The 23,671-nt window shown below is 39.6% G+C and overlaps 1 protein-coding gene across 4 annotated transcripts in view; it reads left to right on the top strand.

Annotated features, from left to right (window-relative positions):
• The first annotated feature begins 56 nt into the window (after positions 1-56).
• The window catches only part of LOC134185606 (cAMP-specific 3',5'-cyclic phosphodiesterase 4C-like), a 41,537-nt gene continuing 17,922 nt past the window's right edge, over positions 57-23,671 (top strand). For 3 of the 4 annotated variants that reach the window (XM_062653434.1, XM_062653435.1, XM_062653433.1), the window contains exons 1-10: positions 57-534; positions 805-962; positions 1,028-1,237; positions 9,987-10,142; positions 10,216-10,277; positions 12,796-12,935; positions 16,341-16,434; positions 17,876-18,002; positions 18,058-18,097; positions 20,331-20,429. In XM_062653434.1, the coding sequence (XP_062509418.1) occupies positions 85-534; positions 805-962; positions 1,028-1,237; positions 9,987-10,142; positions 10,216-10,277; positions 12,796-12,935; positions 16,341-16,434; positions 17,876-18,002; positions 18,058-18,097; positions 20,331-20,429 (1,536 nt within the window). In that variant the 5' untranslated portion in view covers positions 57-84. The remainder of the gene's footprint in view (positions 535-804; positions 963-1,027; positions 1,238-9,986; positions 10,143-10,215; positions 10,278-12,795; positions 12,936-16,340; positions 16,435-17,875; positions 18,003-18,057; positions 18,098-20,330; positions 20,430-23,671) is intronic. The other variant, XM_062653436.1, reaches the window with a different exon arrangement.

Raw genomic sequence — 23,671 nt, 5'->3', positions numbered from 1 at the left:
CTTAGTGAATTGGGCGTGTCGATAGTGCACGTTACGGCTGACATCTTATTATTAATTGCTGATGATCTGTATTCGCGCTTGCTCATGACTACGGACTACGTGAACATCGAAAGGATATTAGATTTATTTGTTGATGTGAACCGTCTTGGTTGGACACTGTTTCTTGCGTTGGCCATCTATGTTTTCTTCAAACGACACTCTTTGCGGTCAAAATCGTATCCGTTAGGAAGACTTCTTGCGAGGCCAGCGGAAGACTTGCACGTTTGGGCAGAAAAGGACAAACCCATTAGCAAACAGAGACGGTCTGCCTCTTTTCCGTTTGTTCGATCTGTATCGTCTTTGATAGAGAAACCGCTTCTTCACCCACGTCCATTAGTAGCTGACTGGGAGACTTCAAGGAGAGAAGAGAATCACGTACGTACACTAGGAGGAAAGACAGAGCGAAAGTCTAGTCACGAAGAAAAGAAATTTGCTGGAGTCGGAAATCGAGAAGCTCCTGTTGACGATTCCAGGGACAGCATGACCGATCAGAATGTAAGCTCTATGTAATAGCTGTTTCATTTAGAACACCGTTAGTCGTGCACAGGAGGCTGCGTGTGGTTATAGGTGTAGGCAAACTCAATAACTGTATTGACTTAGGGGAATGGGCTCTGTTGACTGATCATAACGGGTCTATGAACGTTACCTAGAGATAGTAGCTCAATGTGTACAACTGCAGAGACAGCCTACTTTGACGGCGTTTTAGAAATGTCCTATCGTTTGTGGTGGTTTCGTGGTGTCAATGGGAATTCGGTGTGTCCACAGGTTGATCAGCAGTTACCAATACGCCGGCGTGTGTCAGCTTCTGGCAGTGCGGGCGGGAGCCCTAAATCCCGCCGCAGTCGCTTTACACCGTCGGGTGTAAAAGTGCGCGTGGTTCCCAACATTCAACTATCTCGAAGTAGCAGTTCAACGTCGTTTGAGTGAGTGATTTATTAGTTAGGTGGTTAGTGTGATTCAGTCTCTGGAATAACGTGACGCTTCATAGGTTCAAATGCATGTCTGATCAAGCGAGTAGCCAGACAGGTCAACTCGGGAACAACAATCTACGTCATCTTTCAAGTGGTGATACTATTGGAAGGCGAAGATCGACTTCCAGACGAGGCTCTTTGCTCTACCGAACTGATGCTGATGCTGATGAGGCTTACAGTGCAACAGCTGTTAATTCACCTCAGGCAACAGATTACGACAGTGAAGAGTGAGTATAAATGATGCACTGTGCAGTGAAGTCCTGTTGTGTCATACCAAGTAGTCTGTCCTATAGGTAACTTTGTCCTTAGCTAGTTTGCCAGTCTTGCTGTTAACTCAGTCAATCTACCTAGAGAATGACTGACTAGTCAGAATTGCCGGTAATGACTACTTCCCGGATGTGTATAATACATCTTTCTCCTACTATGTGACTGATAGTAACAACAGGCATGCAGTAAAACATAATAGTCTAATCTGCTATAAATTCAGTTTGTCTGGTGCTTTTCTTCTCCTGTTGGCACAGCGGACTGGAGTCACTCCTTTTGTTGGCACCTATAGCTGATGTTCCAGTTGGTTGGTTTCACTTGTGTCTGTATTTTTCTGGTTTTATGTTAATTTCTGGCAATGGTACCATTTTGTCCTGTTGTACTTGTTTGTCAACTCTATCTTATGGTTGTTCTGGTAAGTCTGGTGCGACATCCCATTCTTTGGGTTTTCTCAGTGATACCATTGCTGTTGAGCAGGGTTTATCTGGTGGATGTGTTGGTTCCACTAGTAGGTCTTCTGTGATTCACTTCTCAGGTCTTTCTAATTGTAAGGTTTTCCGAATCTGATCCAAATGTTGTTTGACTAGTCACTACCCTCCCATCTTCCAGGTGGATAGTGTTTGATAGGGGCCTGCTGTCTTGGACTGAACTACACCTGCTACCCAAGGACGACCTTTGTTGTAATTGCGAACGAAGACTCTTACCCTCAGTGTTTGAAATTCGCAAAGTTTTCTACTAGCCAAAGTAAAAGCCTTGTAGTCCCAATGCGTGCATGTGCATAAATTAATATTATATCAATAATTTTAGTAAGTGTGTACAATTACAACAAAAGTAAGTAAATTCGTGTTGAAACTTTAATATCATCAAAACTATGATAGCTAGACACTTCCCCTTTTCATTAATTATTTATTAGTTAACAAGGTAGCTATGTCTACAAGCTAGTAGTGATTGTATAAATCTGCTGTAATTACTAGACTATACTTATGTGTATTACTGATTGACTTTGTTTTACAACAAAAAACAAGTGCATTACATTTTATCCTCGTGCTCGTCATCATTCCTGATTCTTTTGCTGTAGACGATTGTTTTTGCCCTAAGGTGCAATATAAAGACGCCTCTTAACTTCCCCAAATTTGACCATATAGAAGTTTAATAGCCTATGTAGGATCAAAGGTCTCAATATTTAGAACTGACCATGGTATTTGCATTTCCATCATGATCTATTATATTAGACTAACCCTAACCTAACCATGCATAAAAGCTCTATACTACTGTTTTTTATATAGATTCATGTACACCTACAATGTGAATGTTCATCTTAAATTCTTGAGCAATACTGTAAAATCCATGTGCATGTGGACCTGCACTAGACATGTATGTAGCTGTTTGCAAGCCATGGTGTGCTGTTGACCTTAGGAGTAGATTCAGAGTAGATTCAGACTGATTGAATTTGTTACCAACATTTGGTTACAACTCACTCCATATTGTAGGCAACTAGATGGTTTTGAAAGATGGCTATATACCATGATCATGCATGATATTGCATTGGAAGAACCCAACAGGTGAATTTGAACTTATCATTACACAGACAGTTAGGTAATAGCATTTAGGTCTAGATAACAAGAGTGGTGTACCTTAATTATGGAGTCAGGAAACATCACTAGGCATGTCTGGTTTCACAGCGATGGTTTGCAGTCACATTCTTTGTCTACTCTTCCATTACAGCAAATTGCCAATACCCTACCGGTATAATAGTAGGAATGAATTCCTTCAGCCCTAGTATTTGCGGCGGAATTTTAGTTGTACCACCATACACAAGAGAAGTGTAGATGAGATTGTGGTTTCAGTAGCTGTTTTATGTAACTATCCTTTCTCACAATGCAACATAATTGGATAAGTTAGATAGATATGATTACAATTCTGATGGCTAACATGCGCTTTCAATGCCTAGGTACACAATTAACCCTACACTATACCTAACTCAACACCTCCTGACTACAATTTCAAACATGCCTAGCCGCTTCTCTGGCCAGTGGACAGCTACTTTCTACTCGCCAACTTTGATTTGGACTTGCCATTGGCGAGTAGGCAAGTGGGAATTTCGAACACTGTACCCTGTTGTAAAGTCGATAATACTATTCCAGTTGCCCTTGTAGAAATATTTCTGTTGCCATTGTTTTTATATGTACCATTTGCTCCAAGTTGGGGTGTACCTTAATTTGTGACCCATTAATAATTCTGCAGGTGATATTTCTGTTGTGGAATGCGGTGTAATCTGTTAGCTGAACAACACTTGTCAAGCGATATGTCAATGTTCCTTGATTTGCTAGGGACAGTCCTTTCTTCAATACTTGCACAGCTCTTTCCGACAGCCCATTATTTGATGGATGATACAGTGCTGTTTTAATGTGGTTGATTCCATTTGAATTTACAAAATTGGTAAACTCTTGACCGGTGAATACTGACCTTGTACTGCTCAATACATGATACGCACCAACTTTGAAAAAGTTGGTTACCATCCATTGAATCACTTCAATTGTCTGATACTACAGTTTTCAGGAATTTCATGAGTTGAGAAAATTAGGGAGTTACACTAGCACTCCCTAAGTACTATAGGGATGGCACCAGTAGTTAATATTAATTCAGATTTTTACTTTGAGATAGCATAGCTCTGAAATGCTTCCATAAAATGCCACAATTTTAGATCATCTGCGTGGCTATGCAGGAACCATGATCTTTGACTATCGTTTAGCGCTAGCATGTTTGGACGACGCTGGGACAACATTTTTACTGTGAAATTTGACACGCCGTTCACCACGCCTTCTCTGCATGTGACCTAACAGGCACTTATATGCATGACTTGCCAGTTTCATGGGATCTTCTCCATTTATTCGGTATGTGTTAGTATAGGTACTTGAAAGTCAAACACTCGCAGATTTCCTCTCACAAAACCTGATCGAGTGCCGATCGACTTGCCAGTTCTAGTGGGATCATTTCACTGTTGTCTGCGTTTACGTGCCTGGAGACTGACAGGATCTTTGCTTCTCTCACTGGGTCTTTGTTTTGCTCACAGGATCTTCGTTTTGCTTACAGGAGCTTCGCTTTGCCATTCTTTGCCTGTTTTACATGAAACGCCTGTTGATTTACTTGCGAGATCTGAGTGTCGATCGACTTGTTGACAGTTTCGTTGGATTTTCCTCGTTCTCTAGCTGCGTGGGCCCACAAACAGGATATCTGCGTCCCGCACAAGATCTTTGCAGAAACGTTCACGTGTGTGTGATAGAGACCGTTCTTTCTAACTGGTAGAAGAGGAAGTGCGGATGCGAGTCCTTCTTGCGTGGGACTGGAACGCACACGCCGATTATCATGTCATGATCAAATTAGCTTGTGTACTACTATATGTTAGCATTGCCTGGTACTGTAATGGAACTGTATTTCTGTATATAGTATTAGAGTAGTAGCATTAACACAGCAGTCTAAGCATTTCTCAAAATATACTATGAGTTGTAACAATGTTTCTATAAAATGGACAGGAATAAGAATACACAAATATTTATGTAATAAATAAGAAACAAAGTAGGGATGGCTGCGTACTTTTAAGCTACTGCTTGAAAAATAGGGGTTGAAAATTTTGCAGACAATAGTCCGTGAACCAATTGCGAAAAAGACTTCAAAAAATGCTGTCTGTGCACCCTTTGGCAAACCAATTTTTGGCACTTGGAGCTTGTCGTATGACACTAGATGTTTGAGAATACCTATGTTTGACGAGACAGATTGTGTCCGATCAGCAGAACAAGACAGTTTTGCAAATTAGCGGCACAGCAATGAACTGGAACCGCGAAGCCTAACGTGCGTTATATAACTTGAGGAAAAATCCTGATCTTTTTTGTGATGGTTTCTGCTAACTGTACGTTACTGTGAAGCTTCCGACACGTTAGCTCTTGCAATTAAGTAATAAATGCCGCTGTAGAAACTGTAATTAAAACTTTATAGTTCCAAGTTGTGACGTCAACATTTACAGGATGTGAGAAATTGTGCTTTGACCTTTGTACCTGAAATGTTGTTGTACTGTAGTACGCTACATTGCACTGATGTGCTGTAAATATACCGTATTTCCTTGAAAGAACGTCGTGGTGTTCATTTGTTTCGAAAGGCCGGTTCCTGTGGGCGTTCATTTAGGGGCAGCGTTTATTTAATTTTGATTAAGGGCAGCGTTCTTTCAATGTCATTTTCATGTGCAAGGAAGTGCCACCAGAGTGGAAAAGATCCTGGTGGTGCTTCATTTTGCCAAAACACGTACCGGGTTGGTCAAAGGTGACGTTCTTACAAAGAACTAGGTCGAAAACAAGACATGGAAAGCCACAGCATGTCCATCATTAATTAGCCAAGGTCACCTGATTACTATAAATGACCACTTACTCTCACTGCAGTATTCATCGTTTATCAGTGAAGCAGCAACACGACAGCATAAAAGGAACTGTACCAGACTCTCTTTGTTGTCCAGATGTTGAAAGGGGGAAGGTCTGGCTACGCGAGATCAGACTTGACCAGGTTCCAGACTGTTGATTGTGTCTGTTGTTTATACTGTCACCCCAGAATTGTGTCCAGAGAGATTGTCGTTAACAAAGTGTGTTAGACCAAACTATCAATATATCATCACACAAGGTACAACTATGTGCAACAACCCTTTCAGCTGATCAGGATTTCTGCCATACAGCTTTAGATCAATCATGTAAAGCAGGTGACTGACAATCTGACGTTTAACCACACTCAGTGCTCATCCAATAGCCATAACCAGTTCTGCATAACTCCACCCTGAGAGGATTAAGAGCCATACAGGAGAGAAGAGGAGATAATGACTCACCTTGGAAAATACCTCACCTGATCTGGATGAGCCTTGTCTTGTTAGTACCATTCCCGTAGAAAAGCATCATCGATGTCTTCCAACTCTTCATCACTCGTGACAGGAACCTGCACAAGACTGGACTAATATTATGCAGCTGAAGACATCGGAGTAACCAGCTGTGTGGCCCACTGTCATAGGCTTTCTGGTAGTCCACCCAAACCATGCTCAAGCTCCTGTGTCTGGTCTTACAGTCTTCAGTAAGCAGTTTGTTATTGTTATTATTATTACTTGTATTATTGACTGGTGAAACACTCTCAAATCGTTGTGCTACCACCAATGATGAAGCTCATCTAGATATTGCAGCAAATGGATTTTGGGTAGTAGATTCCAGAAGACATTTTTTTATGTTTAACCCAACAGCCCCCTCATGGAATTAACATCAATTCTTGCCTCCTACAGACGTAGAGTTAGAGAAAAGTGAAAATATGAAGAGGAAGTGAAGGGAGTTGAACATGCTTCTTTTACTCCAATCATATTTTCTGTCTCTGGAGGATGCAGCAAATTGGCAGATACTTTAGTGAAAGAAAAAGTTAGTTTTGTTAACTACTGAAAAAGACGACTCTTTATATGCTGCAACAATCAACTGGCTGGCGCCCAAGATGTGCTCTTCAAGATCAGCCGTCATGTGTATCAGGGGTTTCAGCATGAAACAGGCAGAGCAAAAAGGCGACAACATTTCTCTGGCAACAGAACGTTGCTTGTAATGCTCAGGGGACATAACTTCAAGACTTTACATATACTCTGCTGACACTTTGTTACATTGCCAGGACATGTAGCATATTCATTGGTAATTCATGTGAGTAGTGTGGTCTTCTCTTTTGGTGGCTTTTCTATAAGCACCGATGCTATGTAGGCAGTGTAGAATGGAGGCGATTGATCCAGCAATGTGGGAAGTAAACAGGATGTGCAGAAGTTGTCGTTTTGGTCCTTTTTTTGAATTAGTGTTTAGTGAAACAAACTATTGCATTTGAATGTATTTGTTCTTAAAGGGGCAGGCCCAGGAAAAACAAGCTAGGCTTTAAAAATAGGTTTTGACAAGAGAATCCGAATGACGTTTGTTACACCTCCCAATTTGCCTTCGTTGTTGAAACTAAAAGTGATTGCTTTTCATGGATCTTGAAACCCTGGTTTCAGAGTCAACAACAAGGAGTGTCTTTCACATGACGCAATGGGAAACGTTTACTGGTAAGTGGTAATTATGTATCCACTCCGACTGGGCTTTCTACTACTCGGCTTTCTACTACTGTACTACTGAAACTGTAGGTTTCTAGTTGGCAGGATCTAAACTTTTGTGCATTCTACCTACTCGTTATGCAAACATAACGATGAAAGAGAATGTTCACAAGTTATGTAGGCAATCTAACGTACATCTTGGAGTCGCATGTTCTTTTGCTTGCAATTGCATTGGGTGCATGTGGTGGGCGTTTCCCGAACAAGAGCGATAGCCTACCTGATCTCATTTGTGCCCCTCTGCTAATGCCTGGTAAGAGATGGAGCTCTCACCCTTTATGTATAAGCCAGAAAGAGAAATCAGCGAGTCTGACTCTAGCAACACTAGTGAAGAACACAAACGGATGTCTGGTACACTTTCCATAGCCTCGCCGCTAGGCCATCTTTGCCTTACGCGGTGGAGTAACGCGTGCGATTATGCATAGGGGTCACATGATTGGAAACAAAGTTGCCATCGTAAGGCAATCTTCGCCTTATGGTGGCAACTTCGTTTCCAGTCATATGACCCCTACGCATAATCGCGTGCGTTACTCCACACGTAAGGCAAAGATGGCCTAGCGTCGAGGCTACACTTCCACACTTATTTATCACTAAACGCTTCTCATTAGTTTGGGCGGAAGACACACCTTTTGTTGACTTTGAAATCAGTGACGTCATTTATTGCAGAAAGCAATGATTTTTGGTTTAACAACGGAGGCAAATATAGACATAAAACTAACACCATTCAAACTCTCTCGTTAAAAGCTATTTTTAAAGTGTAGTTTGCTTTTCCGTGGGACTGCCCCTTTAAAACTTTTTATGGGATAGAAGTAAATGTAACGATTTGATGTTTTTGTTGTAATGCATAATATTTGGTATCATGCATTGTTCGAACACTAATTTTAAATTGTAAAGGCACTCACTACTAGTAGTTAGTTGGTTTGCACTTATTAATTATCATTCATTGCTTTCTTTCATGGTTTTATTGCTAGCTTGTGACACTAGGAAGGCAAGCCTAAATATTAGACTTTTTAAGAAATCAGGGCATTGCTCTGTACTGAAATCACTTTCAACTATATTTTGCATTTAATTATTCGTTTTTCAATTATCCGATTCAGGTGTTCAATTATTCGATTCAGGCAATCAATTATCAGAATCGGCCATTCAATTATATTATTCAGGCATTCAATTATCCAACTCAGGCATTCATTTGTCCAAGGTTCTGTCACAGAAGTACCAAATTTATAGTAATAATTCTTTCAGTCCGACATATAAATTCAAAACCGCACACTTCTTTCATTACATCTTAAACCATGCTCACTCAATTTTCAGCTGATCTAAATGATTGATGCAACTGAGGTGGGAAGGCGATAAGTAGTGAAATCTGAGCTCTTTGATTATTTAAACACCCAAAGGCGACATATTTATCAACAAATGGAAGGGTTGTATGGTATGACGCAGCTTAAAGAGTATGCAGATTGCATGGAGTAAAAGTGAGGGCAGATCAAGGCTTCGAAAGCTTTCCAGATGTATAGATTTATGTAACGCTACTAACTCACAACAGCTCAAACCAGCGTGGAAATGTGTAACACAAAGATTAGTGCGTGTTATCTACTTCCAAAGTAACACAACACACACGCTAACTACAAATTCTCTAACTTCAAGAAGAATTATGAATGATGATAGCTGCCCAACCACACACTGTAAGTTATTTATTTCTTCATGCAACTGCACAGCTGTAAGCAATGGATAATTGAATGCTGGAATTGAATAATGGAATGCCCAATTCGTATAGTTGATTGCCTGAATCGAATAGTTGAATACTGGCTTCATGTAATTGAATGCAAAATATTAAGTAGAAAATGAGGTGCTTAGAAATATATTTGCAAAGCAAAATATTTTTATGACTAATGCCCTGCTCACACTAGACCAGATCGGATCACGATTGTACTGATCGGATTGTGATCGGATCCGATCAGCATGATTGCTATCCGATTGGGCTAGCGAGTGTCCACACTGCACTTTGAAATCGATACCTCTGCCTCTTTTTCGGTATTACGTGACTGATGACTGTTGTATTCGTGTGTGTGTGTGTGTGTGTGTGTGTGTGTGTGTGTGTGTGTGTGTGTGTGTGTGTGTGTGTGTGTGTGTGTGGTGTTTGCTTGTGAAAGCATTGATTCAGTGACTTAAGGTGAGCGACAACGGAGATGAATGAGGAGAATTAGATGTTTTGACTAAACTCGTAGCATACTTTGAGGTAACGCCCATTATTTCTAATTGGATTGCAATCGAAATCACCTCCCAATGTGAATGGATTTATCCCGATCGGATCGAGATCCAGTTGCAAGTGTGGACAGAACTGCAGTCGGATCGTGATCGGATCGCACTCCGGTTGCCCTTGTGGGAAGGGGCTTAACCTTTGGTAGGTTTGAAATTGACTTGTGTTTACATGTTTGTTTGTGTGTCTTTTGGAGATCCAAGAATAATAGCAATCTGGTTTCAACACTGAAATTTTGTTGTACTAAATTGTGGACATTGTAAAGAATTACGTTAACTTCACAGTTGCTTATTGTTGTTGTTGTTGTTATTGTTTATAGGGAGGAATATTTGTTCACACCTTTTGCCCAGATACTTGCTCATCTTCACCAGGTAAAAGACAATGTGCAGATTTTGCTTCAAGACCATTTGAAACAAAACAGTAGTAAGGATGTTGAAGAACCTGAGGTGAAGTCCAGCATTGAACAGAAACCAGAGTGAGTTAACCCATGTTTATGATATGATTCACTCTTTCTTGTTGATTAAGTGTGCGTGTGAACATTTGTATAGGTTGGGTAAACAAGTGAAAGGTCCAAAGTGGTCATTAGGCAGCATATCACTTGGACATGAAGGTTGCTGCATGCTTTCTTGATTTTCTGTTTGTAATCATTGTTAAAGGAACACTCCGGAGAACTGTGCAGTTTTTACGCAGGGTAGTGCACAACCGAAATAGCAAGGTCCGATCGAAGGCATTTGCAAAAGTGTTCCTGCGTACAGATGAGTGCCTTCTAAACTGTTAGAACACGATTGACGACAGCCTTCAATGCCAAAGAATCTCACAAAACACCGATTCTCTTGAATGTTGCCGGACGGAAGTATATCGCACGAAAACAAGGTCAGTCTCTAGATGGTCTGAAGGTAGCACGACAGTTTCCACCGTGCTTGGAGCGACGGAAACAACAGAAATACCATTTCTGGGAATGTAATTGCGTCAAAGCTCACGTGATCTGATGCCGCGCAAAACAGTGCTTCACTTGGCGGATGAAATTCTTGAAACAGCCTCGTCAGTTTTAAGTTATGAAACGTTCTTAACGTACATCTGTCGGGTTTGCTCTGAGATAGCGCCCAGATGCCCAACTTGGTTAGTATGGATTTCCCATTAGCAAGCGAAAGAGGAGCCAGCAGCCTATTGCATATCTCCGGAATGCTTCTTTAACAGATGTTTGCTGCAAATAGTTTAGGAGCACTGTAAATAGATACTTTTGTAGTAAAAATGTTGGTTGTTTTACTAAGTTTGCCTTATTAAGTGTTCTGTCTCATTTTCTATGTACATAAATTTGCACTTTTAGTTTGTCACAACTTATGCATGCCAAATCTCATCACATGTTTCTTGTATATCGTTTTTAGACACTGCACTTTAATTGGTAGATGATTAATTAAGTAACTTAATTTTAGTGCCAATCTCATTGAGGTCGTTCAAGTTTATTATGAAAATTACAGAAATGAAATTAGTATCAAACATTTTGTATGTAGAATGTAACTGCTACAATTATAGCGAATGTGTCGTTCTTGTATAAAGTAATTAAATGAGTTACTAGTTTAAAAGAAGACTTGATTATTTTATGGGTTTCCCAGAAAGGTATTACTGGGGGCTACATTATACAATTTTACTGTTTTCTGAACAACAGTTTTGCTGTCTTCAGCCAGTTGTACATGTATATGGGCTGACAAGATTAAAACAAGTAGAGGCCTATCCTACAATTATTCACTTACTGTACTGTGCTTGTATCATGTGATTACATGATTTTACTGACTTGTATAAGGGATGGAATGAAATATAGTTCACATTTACAACTGGTAGAATATCAATGAACTGAGAATGGAATGGTTTTTTAGAACGACTTTATGTTGTCAATGGGGTTAAAGAACAATTGAGTCATGAATTATGTTATGCATGTGTCGCTATGCCCCTCCATGATGGGCAAGTGGGGTCTTTATCCCCATCCGGGCGCCCACCAACCCAGCAGGTCAGCCCAGCAGGGTACATGTTTCTGTGTAGTCCACACGGCGATCAGTGACTAGCCAATTCGATATAGATTGCAGGCATTACGGTGGCCGCGAACATCGGGACAGCACGCCTGTTGATTCTGTTATTAATGTTGTTATTAACATTTTTTGCAACTGGTGATGTTATATTTGCCCTCAATCATTGTCAAGTACTATATATACATACAGTATTGATGTTAATTGTGTTTCCCTTCTACAGTGTATGATTTTACTAAATGTACAGATGACAGACATTGACTGCACGTTTAGATGTACTGAGGTGGTATGTCGAGACAAAATGTGTAGTCTTCAACGTTTTATAGACTGATTTTTTGCCTTAATTTTTTGTTAATTACTATATGTGATGTGTGAAGCAGAAGTTAATGTGTGCAAATTATAGGGTATTAGTTGCAGTATTTATAAGGTAAATTAATTTCTAGGTATTTTCATTTAACTAAATACTGTAACATCACGTACAGAAGCCATGCTTATTTTTTATAAGCCAAATTAGAATTCAGAATAATATTTGAGACTGGCTTATATTCAATATATGCCGTTGAACAAATATTCGTTAAGGTATAGACATGACAACCATATACCACTTGAAATAGCAAGATTCGTTAAGATACCAGGTATATACTGTAGACATGACAACCATGTACCATTTGAAAAAGCAATTCGTTAAGATATATAAACATGACTCCCATGACATGCCAGTTTCAAGATCTTGTGATAACACCAGCTTCTTTTGTCTTCATTGTTGGTATTGAATGCTACTTGCATACGCCAAGGAAAGCACATGCCCATTGTGCACATGCATACATGCAGAGCATCTTGAAAAAGTTCAGCTTGTACATGTGACCGGCTTGTACACAGAAAAAGGTCTTTGATTCTGTGGCTTCTATTCAAGATCAGCTTTTGTTTGAGATCGGCTTTTATACACAGCAATATGGTACTCTTGATGGATCTTTGGCTGATACATAATACATTAGTCTAGACAAAGTTTGCATTATGGAAATTGTATTACCTGGTACACTAATGTTAGCTGACTCTAATGATGCAGTTAGTTGAACTGATAAAATAATTGATTTGTTTCTGTTTTAGATGGGACTTCAGAAAAATTTCAGTCAGGGTTTGTTTCTGAAAACCTTGCAGAGCAAACTATAGAAGAACTGGATTGGTGTTTGAAACAATTAGAACAAGTGCATTCGCATACAACAGTAGGAGGAATGGCAACTGAGAAGGTAATTCATTAAGAGATAGCACTCAAGAAGTTTACCAAGTTTATTTGGCAGTTGTAGTACTGTATATAAGGATTTATTACTCATTTCTCTGTTCCTTTCGTATCTGGACTCTTGACATCGATGCATTTCAGTCTATTCTATGCTTTCATCCAGTTTATCATGGACAGAGTGCTAAATATTAACTTTTTCTGCAAGGCAACCATGATTATCAGCTTAATCCATGGATTGGAGAGACTAAAGGGTGCAAAGTACATGGATTGAGCTTAGACAGACAGAAGGGCCCAGAGCATGGATTCGGGTAATCCTAATCTTATTCCCTAACCCTAACTCTAACCCGAAGACTGTCCTCACTCTCGGACTGTAACTTTGATATATCTCACTTCACGATTCGAGGATTGTCCACATAAACCAGGGATCCATGCTTTGAGTAGCAAAAGCCTTTTGGTCAATCATGGCTAGTAGGCAGTTTCATCGCTTGCAGACTGTCATGTCGATATATCTCACCTCGCTTCATGTTTGAATACCACATAGGTTTGTGCATGCTCACTCATGTAATATTTGTGCAATTACGGAAAAATTCATGGATTATTTGCGCAAAGCATGGATTCATGCTTTGTGCTTAACTTATACGTGTGATAATTGGTAAAATGCAATGTTTCTGACATTGGTGGTGATAATTTATTGGCATACTTAGTGGAGCTACAAGGGAACCTCTGTAAAAGACTACATAAAATCGATGTAACAATGTTTATTAATGGCTCAACAACGGTAATCAGACAGTGATGCATGCAGGTAGTCAGCTACTGTAGCATTACATCAAGGTTTACAGTCAAATTGCTATGTAGGCACTACTAATAGATTACGTGGTCAACGTCTTTTGTGGAAGCAGTACTACACTGATGTGGAAGTTATGAATCTGTGTTGGGTTACGAAAACCTTGTTGGCTGTGTCTCTTGTATGATTTCAAATTTGTTTGTACATGATCTTGTACTTTAAATTCTTGGATAATGCTCAGCAGAGTTTGATATGCACATTTCGTCGTTCTGGCCAGCAGTCTTCCATTGTTGTTGCACTTTCTGCACAGCTTCTTTGCAAGACAAAGATGAGCTGGCAAAGACAAAAGCTTTCACGAACTGCAGCTACCTGCATGTTCTCTGGCGTTTTGTGAACAGCGCAAGCTCAGTCTGTTAGTACCTACCGTCCCACGCTATGTAAGCTTTAAAGACATCCAACTGACACTTAGCACACGCTATACGTGTCATACATGCACTTGTGACGGATACTTACAAACGTAGATACAACACGCATACGCATAAATGTAATATCCTAGCTTCAATATCACTTCCTATCTACTTCTGGACCGAAAGAAATCATTGACATTTTATACTCCGCCTTAAAAGCTTACAGCTACTCTTACCCCCTCTTCCCTAACGTACGCTTTGTACGCTTGACTAATTATCGACAATTATAGATGACTCCTAATCCTGAATCTTCCGTTGACCTCGCTTTTCAAACAAAGCTGAAAGCGTTCAATTCTTTAGATTTATTGTTTGATGCAAAGTTTGATGTTGGATGGACATGCAAGAAGGATGTGCCTGCTTAACATTCTAGTCTAAACATTGTCTAGGTGCGGATGGTTTCCTGTCTAATTAGCACTGTTGCTTATATATTGATGCAATGTAGGCATTGAGAGTTTCCCCATTTGGAGAGAATATTACCCATTCTTGCAGTGTTTTGTGACATGCTTCCAGCATTTAATTATCTTATCTATCAACCACGCAATGTTGTGTCCAAAGGGAGGTTTTCCAACAATCAGACGTAACGAGCTACGAGTCGTTTTAGCTGGCATGATGTAAGATATCCGCCATGATGTTCATACTGAACCCACTCTTCAGCTTCTAAATGGAGAGGTACTGCCCAAAGCAAACAACTACTAGGGATGATGAAGCATGCCTGGACTTTTCTGCTTGTGGTTTTTGGGGAAGTCGTTTCCATAAAACAGACTTTGACGTGCTCGTTTTCAATTCTACTGCAGATTCATATCTGACATCCAGTATCATGTTATTCAAAACAAGAACAGGAGAAAAAGAAGAAATATGAAGACTGATTGCAGTGAGTGGAAATGGCTTCCTTTACATCTCTTGTCTTTGCATGTATGGGTGGAGCAAGCATATTGACAACTACCTGCTTAAGGAAGTTAGCGTCTCTCCTTTCAGAAAAAAGGCAATACCATACACTTTAGCAATTGCCTGGATAAGGTGAAACGTAGTGTTCGCTTTTCTAAGATCTTCATTTTAGGTTTTTCGAGATTGTAGGTCTGTAGAAAAAGCGTTGTATTCGTCCAGTAGTTTACTTTCTGTCTGTGCAGAGAGTTGGCTTTTAATCAACGAATGACTTTTCGGCTTAGTGGTTGCAGTACTATTATTGTTGTACTACACAATAACAAACTACACAGTATGTTATTGTGTAGTTTGTTTAAATGTATCGTAGTATGATTTGTTCAAATACATCATTTCATACAGTAGTAGTACTATAGATACATTACAATCTATTACAATTTGTAGAGTCAAGATCTACTTAGTGAGGCAAGCCTCACTGTTAACTAAGTCAAGGTCACTTCATGACTGTTAGTAGTTTGTCATCTGAAAATTTAGTTCTCACTTAGAGGGCTGTCATACAGTAGACATTGGATATAATGACTTTGAGTTTACTGACACTTTGCATATAACAACTTGTTTTCTTTACCCCCCCCTCCCCCCCCGAAGCCAGAAGTAGCTTTGGATATAATGACTTGACATAATGACTTGACGCTAAGAATTGCATCTCATTTTTACTTTTGCATCATGTAATCACATCATCAACACAGATATTTACAAGCAAAGTTTCATGTTGTTGAAGTTCTGCACTAGAAAAGTTGCTATGTTCAACAAACTCACATTGCCAAATAACCTTCTCAAGGCTGTCCATGCATTGCACGAAGGTTTCATAATATAACAATCTGATGGCAGACAATGAACTTTGGATTAAGTGACATTTTGTACATACTGACATGTTTAGGAGACCCCAAGAGGAGTCATAATATCCAATGTCTACCGACTGTACTGGACATGTTTTTGTTTAGTCAGTACGTAAGAATTGAGCATAATGTTGGGTAGGTTGTTTTGAGTGTGACAAGTAATGTATATGCATACTTTGATTAGCTCTTTGCTGTTTCTGCCACCTAGCTGAATTTTATCAAACTGTCTTACCACGGACCACCAAACCTTGTCAATGTCAAATTTCTGTTTAACAGCCAGTTTCTTGTCTTTGCAACAAAACTCATTTTTGGGTTACCAAAATAGTGTTGTTGTAATACATAGGTTTTCAATTGATTGCTGTGTGTATGAACTGTGGCATCTTTTTTAGATTCGGCGTATTATGACTCGTGAGCTGAGTCATTTCTCAAGTACCAGTCGCACTGGAAACCAGGTTGTTGATTGGGTCAATCAGACTTATCAGTGTAAGAGTACATGACTTGTTTGATGTATCTATAAGGTCTTTTACATGTTCTCACATTCATGGTGTTGCTTTATTTTGAGTGTTATCTATTTGCTTATCTTATAGGCAAAGTTTTAAGTTATAACACTGGGTTTTGTTTTCTTGTTGCAACATATTGTGAAAGTCACAATTAAAAATAGAAAAATGAAGATGGGAATGAATCATCTACAGTATGTCCTTGAATAGAAGCCGCCCTCGAAGAGAGTTCGCATGATTTGGCAATCTGAACAAAGCAGAAGTTGCCCTTGAATAGAAGTTGCAATAAACCACATGATGTTCACGTCTTGACAACAGTTGCACTGCACTTTTACAATACCAACTGCAATTTCCTTGGAGTCAACATCAGTAGAACCATCTTTAGAGGGATTGACAGTATCCACCTACTGTGTACATTAGCAATGCTTATCATCACAGTGCAAAACATTGATGTACTTGAACGCACATATACAGGTGTTGACTGCCACAGATTCTGATAATGTATGCTATCAGAATCATTCACTTTGTACTGTGGTGGTAATAAATTAGTGGACTAAGAGGTAAGTGGACTTAGAGGTGTACTAAGGACGTCAAGAAATGTATATCAGAACTGCACCATGACATGACTGATGTTGTTTGTCAGCTACAAAGTTGTGGTGAAATACTTTTGGCAGTCTGATGTCTATTCTGCATGGGACAGAATGAGGTATATGGCAAACGAATATCTCATCTTTGATAGAATAGTTGTATCTACTGACATTTGAAAATTCTTAATCAGGCAAAGCATCTGATCAAACTGGTTTTTTCAGAAAGGTAGAGAAATTCAGGGTTTTCCCTAGAGGGAACAGGGGAGCAGTGCCCCTTTAACTGGGCTTACACTTCATACGCTCTGTAGATGTTAATGTGATTGTCTTGCGAAATGGTATATACGTATGTACAAGCCAGATGCTTGCATAACATTTCTAATGTGCAGGTAAAATGTCATTTTCTCTGATTATTTGGATTTTTGTGTGTCATGCCAAGATCTATTACCAATAGTTATAGGTTATATTAGAATTTCAGGTGAAGGACTTTTCTCACGTGACTTTGACTTTGAAGGAGCTGTATCTCGGTCATCGATCAGAAAGAAAAATAAGCTGAATAAACACAATCATCAATAGACTAGAGTTACTACTTATGGTTTTTCTAATTCAATAAGACAATTAATAATTGATTGTTAGTTGATATTAGTGACACACCACTTCTGAGGTGGTGTTTGGGAAAACTTTGGAAATTGGTGTGGAAATTGGTTGGAAATGTTCATTGTTTGACCATTAGTGGCAGTTCTGCATTCTTATTTCATCTTGCTTATCTGTCTTCTACGTCTCTTTTATCTGTGTTTCATCTAAAAAAGTCATTGGTGACCTGTTTTGTTTTGTAATACTTAGTGAATGATATGCTTTCTGCTTGGCATGTGAAGCATGAGACACCAGCTTCCAAACCTCGCTCTTCTTCGCTTTTCAAGAATATTGTTAAGCCTGAGGGATCTCCTGATGACGATCTAGTGATACCAAGGTAGGAGGTAATTGTTATGGTTAAGAAATGTTGTTTTGTGATATATTGTTTGAAGGTTTGGTGTTCAAGTTGAGGATGAAGACAGTTTATCAATGGTAGGTCATGATGAGCATTTGTTATATCTAATTAGCAGCAACTTGGTGATCTTGGCGATTTCAATGATTTCTACTAAGTGTACTATGATGTGACCACACTTCAGTAATTGGTTTGGTCACCAAACCTTATTCAGTGTAGAGCAGGGTACCTATATCTGCGAACAGCATGCCTAGTAGATTTAGATGAGTATGCCAGGTAAGTACTAATCTTCATTGTCAACATTTCCAATGTCAGCTGGGAAATATTGTAATCAGGCAGTGAATAAATGCTAGTTACGAATGCCATGTGAATTACATAGAAGCCCTTATTGCATTTCCTTGCTGGGAGTGTGCTCTCACGTGAATGTATTTGCTATGCTAGTGTGAGGTAATTGCTACATATTCATGAACTTTCATTTCATGTATTCATTGTGTTCATCTTTGTTTAGTCTGACCCTTTCCCTATCATTCTTCCGGTGGGAAAGGGATTGGTAAAGTTCCTTTGAAGACACTGTGTTGCCACTTTACTGATAATGGATGAACTAAATTCTGGTTTTGGTTTGTTAAGTACCAGATCAGTTTGCAACACCATGCAATCGTATCTCACATATCTTCTAATCTGTTGGTCAACATAAGCAATTGTTGTCATCGACGGAGAGACTACTTGGTAGTGTCTTTTGCGGTGTGTGAAACCTAGGTGCATGGCAGCCAACTACAGATTGTATCGATGATGTCTGTTCCAAGTTTTTTTCTAGATATACGCTGCTCTCTGTGCTGCTCTCTGTGTTGGGCTGCGGTCGCTTTGGATGAACTAAATCGTTTTCGCATTCAGTCTTTGTGTGCTTTGTCAGTCATCATGTGGCTGAAATCAAAGCCTGCTGATGTTGGAGCTGCGGCATAACGGTATGACGTGCAGGTTTCACGAACAACAAAGACCAGATTGAACAAGTAGTTTTTCATCTGCATTGACAATTGCCTACGCATTGACAAATATATGAGAAGATAGTGAGATAGGATTGCAGGATGTGGCTTAAAATATGTAACGGACAGCAGTCCATTTAATTTCTGTAACGTTTGTGGTCAGATTCATTTTGTCAAGCGTTGATGCAGAGTGATTTACAATTAAGTAGTGAATTTTTTCTTGATTGTTGTTTGTGTGTGTTGTGGTGCTACCGAAGGAGCAAGGAGAAAGGAAGCGTAGAAATGTTCATCACCTTCTCCAGCAATAGATGGGATACTCACATGAGCTAATTTGAATATTTGCATTCTGCTGTGATTGTTCACCTACTCAATTGCATTTTCATAAAATGGAGGTTACTTGCAGTTTTGACGCTGGGATAGACTGGATTCTATTTGTGCATCACCTGTCTCACAGTCCGCATCGTCACATCAGGCAGTGTGAAGGCATTCTTAATTTGCTGTTGTTCTTTGACGTGGGTGGAAGTGACGTTATGTTATGTTACATAAATGATAATGGACTGCTGTCGTCACGTTGTGAACTCTGGCATTAGTTAACCATTTAGCAAAATCAGACTCAGTATTTGGTTTACCCATTACTGGTGAAGCAGCAAACACAGCGACTTCAAAGGAACTTTACCAAACCTTTCCTTTCCTGCCAGTGTGAACAGTGGGAAGGGTCTGGCTACGTGAAACAATTTTGTTTTCATGATTTTTTCAGTGACTTCATAAGGGTGGGTAGCTTCTTAAATTTGTCACCAAGAAGTGACACCATTTTGATGACAAGGGATATGTTGTCATCGAAACCACGTGAATTTTGTCTCATGAGTTGATTTTGCCAACCATAAAATCAAACTAAAGTAATTCAAAAGGAAAAGATTGAACAGTGTTCATCTGAACCTATAGTCATGCGTGCATGCATTGATTTATTGCCATGTGTACTACTTTCAGAATTTAGTCCACATCGATCTATGACTTTGAACTGAATTGGCTTGGCACCTTTATATGTTTATTGTACATTTTGTTGCTAAAATTTTAGTATGTTGTTTGTAAATTATTTGATTGCTTGAACTTCGACATCACTATTGGTGACATGGCAGCAAATGCCCAGTTCTGTTCAGTCTCAATTGGTAATATGGTTGTGTGAATTGTTTCAATATTAAGGGCATATTGTGCTTTAGTTACAGTTAGAGCTAGGATGTAGCTTTATCTCATTATATGGTTCAGTCATTTTTGTTGCCCAGTTTGATATGCTTTGTGTTGTTTGTGTCACCAATGTATTTCATTGTTTTTACAGATACTAAGCGGTATGGGTGAATGGAATTTCAACTCCTTTCGACTAGCCGAGCTGACTGGTGACCATCCATTGACTTGTATGTGCTACGTTGTCTTCAAGGTGTGTTTACGGTTGTTTACATATTAGCAGTGCTTTATATATTTTGTTTATGTTCTAAAAGTTTGAATACTGAAGACTAGATTATACAGACTTGGACAAAATTGTAGGGAAACCTGGTATTTTTGTGTGTAGTCTAATTGTCCTTGAATTTTTCTTTACAAAATCAAATATTTTTCAAATTTCTTTTTTATGGATTGTGCCATTATTAGTCTTTAATTAATTAACATAGCTTGCATTCATGAGTGCAGCAGTAATAACTACCTACTGCCCAAGGAAGATGGCCATGTTTACTTTCTTGTCTTTATACATGTTCTGTTTTTGACATGCAATCTGAGGATGCTCTGTAGTAGACAGTGAAAGCAATTTTGTGAGTCTTTGTTTATCAACATTATGAAAAATGGCGAATCATCTGTTTCTGCGAATTGATTTTGCACATGTCACCACAATTTGAATTGTTTTGCCATTTTAAGTTAGGCAATAAACTAACTTCAACATAGTCATGATATGATACCTATTAATTACAAAACAATCTTACTAAGATAATAACTGAAGAAGTTGCAGTGACAAAAGAATACATGTCACTTCTGGTTAATAATGTTCTACGTAGCAATACTACAGATTGTTACTGCCAAAATCTCAGCTGCATGAAAACCGCTGCTCTTGAGACTACCAAACTCATGTGATACGGTAGTGAACATTCAGCTACACGCAGTTGCAGAGTCTTGTTCTGTGCGATGTTTGCCGAGTTGTAGTGATGCCTTGAGGCAAACAGTTGAGTTGGAAAATGCGAGGGAAAATTGAAGCCCTTCATTCGGTTGGCTACTTTGTGCATCAGATTGCAGCTTTTGTCCACCACTCCAGGAATTTGGTTCATCAGTGCTTGCAACGGTTTTCCCATGGCAGCAGCGATTATGAAAAACTACCTGGACGTGGGAAGGGAACGACAACCTGGGAAGATCATTGACTCAAGAGAATGATATTGCATAACCGCAGAGCACCATCATGACTGCTTTCGTATCAGCTGACTGAAGAAACCGGCAAGCAGGTGTCAGGTAGAACAGTCTGTCGTCGTCTCAGGAGTGAACGCTCAGAGACCTAGAAACCCCCCCCCCCTCCCCGCTGCTAACAGAAAGCCATCACCATTTGTTGGACTTTGGATGACTGGAAATGTGTTCTCTTTACAGATGAGTCAAGAGTCAGCATAGGAAATGATGGTGCTCTGTATCTTTGGTGTCAAAAAGGAGAAGAATTTCTCCCTAAATGCTGTGATCATACAGCCCATCACACAGCTAGTGTGTGATGGTGTGGGGATCGATGTGTTGGCATGGTGTGGGGTCCTTGGTGAAACTGGAAGGTTGTTTGGACAGCATGTAGTACCAACAGGTTTTAAGGAGCACATGCTTACAAATGCAGCGGCATTGATAGGAGATAACTTTATCTCCAGCAGGACAATGCGCCAATTCACTTGTCTTGATCAACAAGACAATGGCTACGCCAGCATGACGTCACACTGTTAGCTTGTTGCCAAAATTGCCTGATGCCAATCTGATTGAGAACTTGTGGCATGAAATCAAACTGCTGCCAATCGATGCCAACCAAGAACTGTATCTGGAACGCTTTACAAGAGGCGTGGCAGCAGATTCCAGCCCCACGTGTCCGGAACTTGGCAGAAAGTGTTTTGCGACATCTAGATACAGCCAGGAGGGTGAGAGGTGGGAATACTCGATACTGAGAAACTGCTGAAGGGCTTCAATATTTCTTTGTGTTGTTAAAACCGGCTTTTTTAAAAGCCACTAAACAAAATCAGGAAGAGTCTAACCTACGATGCTTACTCAGTCATGACGTCATACACTTTTAGATCTTTGTTTTCCACAATGCAAAACGTGAAGGAAACTATTTAGAGTTTACAGTGTTCTCAAGAAACCCAACAATCAACAAGGTAACTAATAATTTCTTAGGAATGTTGCTAATTGGTAAATTGTCACCTAATTATTGTGTTACTACATACCCAGAGCAGAGTGTCCCTATAATTTTGTCCAAGTTTGTACATGAAATTTTTGTCTATTTATGCTAAATTACTAGCAATATACATTGGTGCTCATAAGTATGTGAGTAAACTGCAGGAAACACGGGTTTTGGAGCTCTTCATTAAAGGAATAGTTAGGACTAGCTGAGTAGCTCGTTCTTGCCAGGGCTGATTAGATTATTGAGTGTTAGTGAATATCGATCCCATTGAAGTTAACTAAAAATGAAACTGAGAGTGTTGCAATCAAAATTTGGAGAGAAACACAAGCGCTAGAAGAGTGGCTTCAATTGGCAAGAAATCTTTGATTACTGCAAGCATTACTAAGGACAACGACATGTATACCTAAAGTCTACATGGGATGTGTGGGCGCACGTTTCAATGAACTGGAAGGTGCTAATATTTTGGTGAAGAAAAATGAAAATATATTCAAGTGTCCCATTTTGAGAAATTAGCAGCGAGGTTTTTGTTCAAAGTTATATATCCAAGCACAAGAAACTTGGAAGTCTTGTGCAGTCGCGTACTCACCCGGATAATCGGTTCTCCGTATATATAACAAAGTCACACCTTATCTTGCAGTCTCGTTGAACGTTGTTAGTTTGAAGACGTTGCTCTTGTTGTAGGAAACAAGTGTAGCGAACGTGGCAACTATTCGACTTGTGTACACAGGCAAACAAAGGTAGGCGTATTTTCAAAGACCTGGATATAGTCAAAAAGATATCTTGCTCTTATTGACGCCACCGGTAATAAAAGACACGCTTTGTGCGTACTGGCCGAGGTCACAAATGGGCATTAAAATTTGGTGGAGATACGATGCGCTGTTGTAGAGAAATTTGCACAAAAGTGGAGGCTAGCCTCAGTAGGGGACCTAATCGAGTCAGATGTCAAAACCATATATCCCATGTTGTTCTTTGTCAAAGTTACCCCGTCGGTAGAATTTTCAGACCAATCTGCCAACCGATCTTGCTGTTTTGCATTGACAGACAGACAAACAGATGGCTTTCTTTTATAGTTATAGGAGACTCCATGGAGCTCAAGGGATTTCCAACCGTATAAGATGAAACATTGGTGGGAATTTATATTGGCGTTTTGCTAAGAAACTGATGGACAAAGCATATTGGCGGATTTTATTTTGGCGGTTGGACATCGTTGTTTGATAACTGATATAGGTCTTGCCATAAGTGGTCATGGAGGGGTTTATGATTGACAGCTGCATTTA

This window comes from Corticium candelabrum, chromosome 10 (assembly GCF_963422355.1).
Source record: "Corticium candelabrum chromosome 10, ooCorCand1.1, whole genome shotgun sequence".
NCBI lineage: Eukaryota > Metazoa > Porifera > Homoscleromorpha > Homosclerophorida > Plakinidae > Corticium > Corticium candelabrum.
Note: the sequence above shows the minus strand (reverse complement) of the source record. Positions and strands in the feature narration are given on the sequence as shown.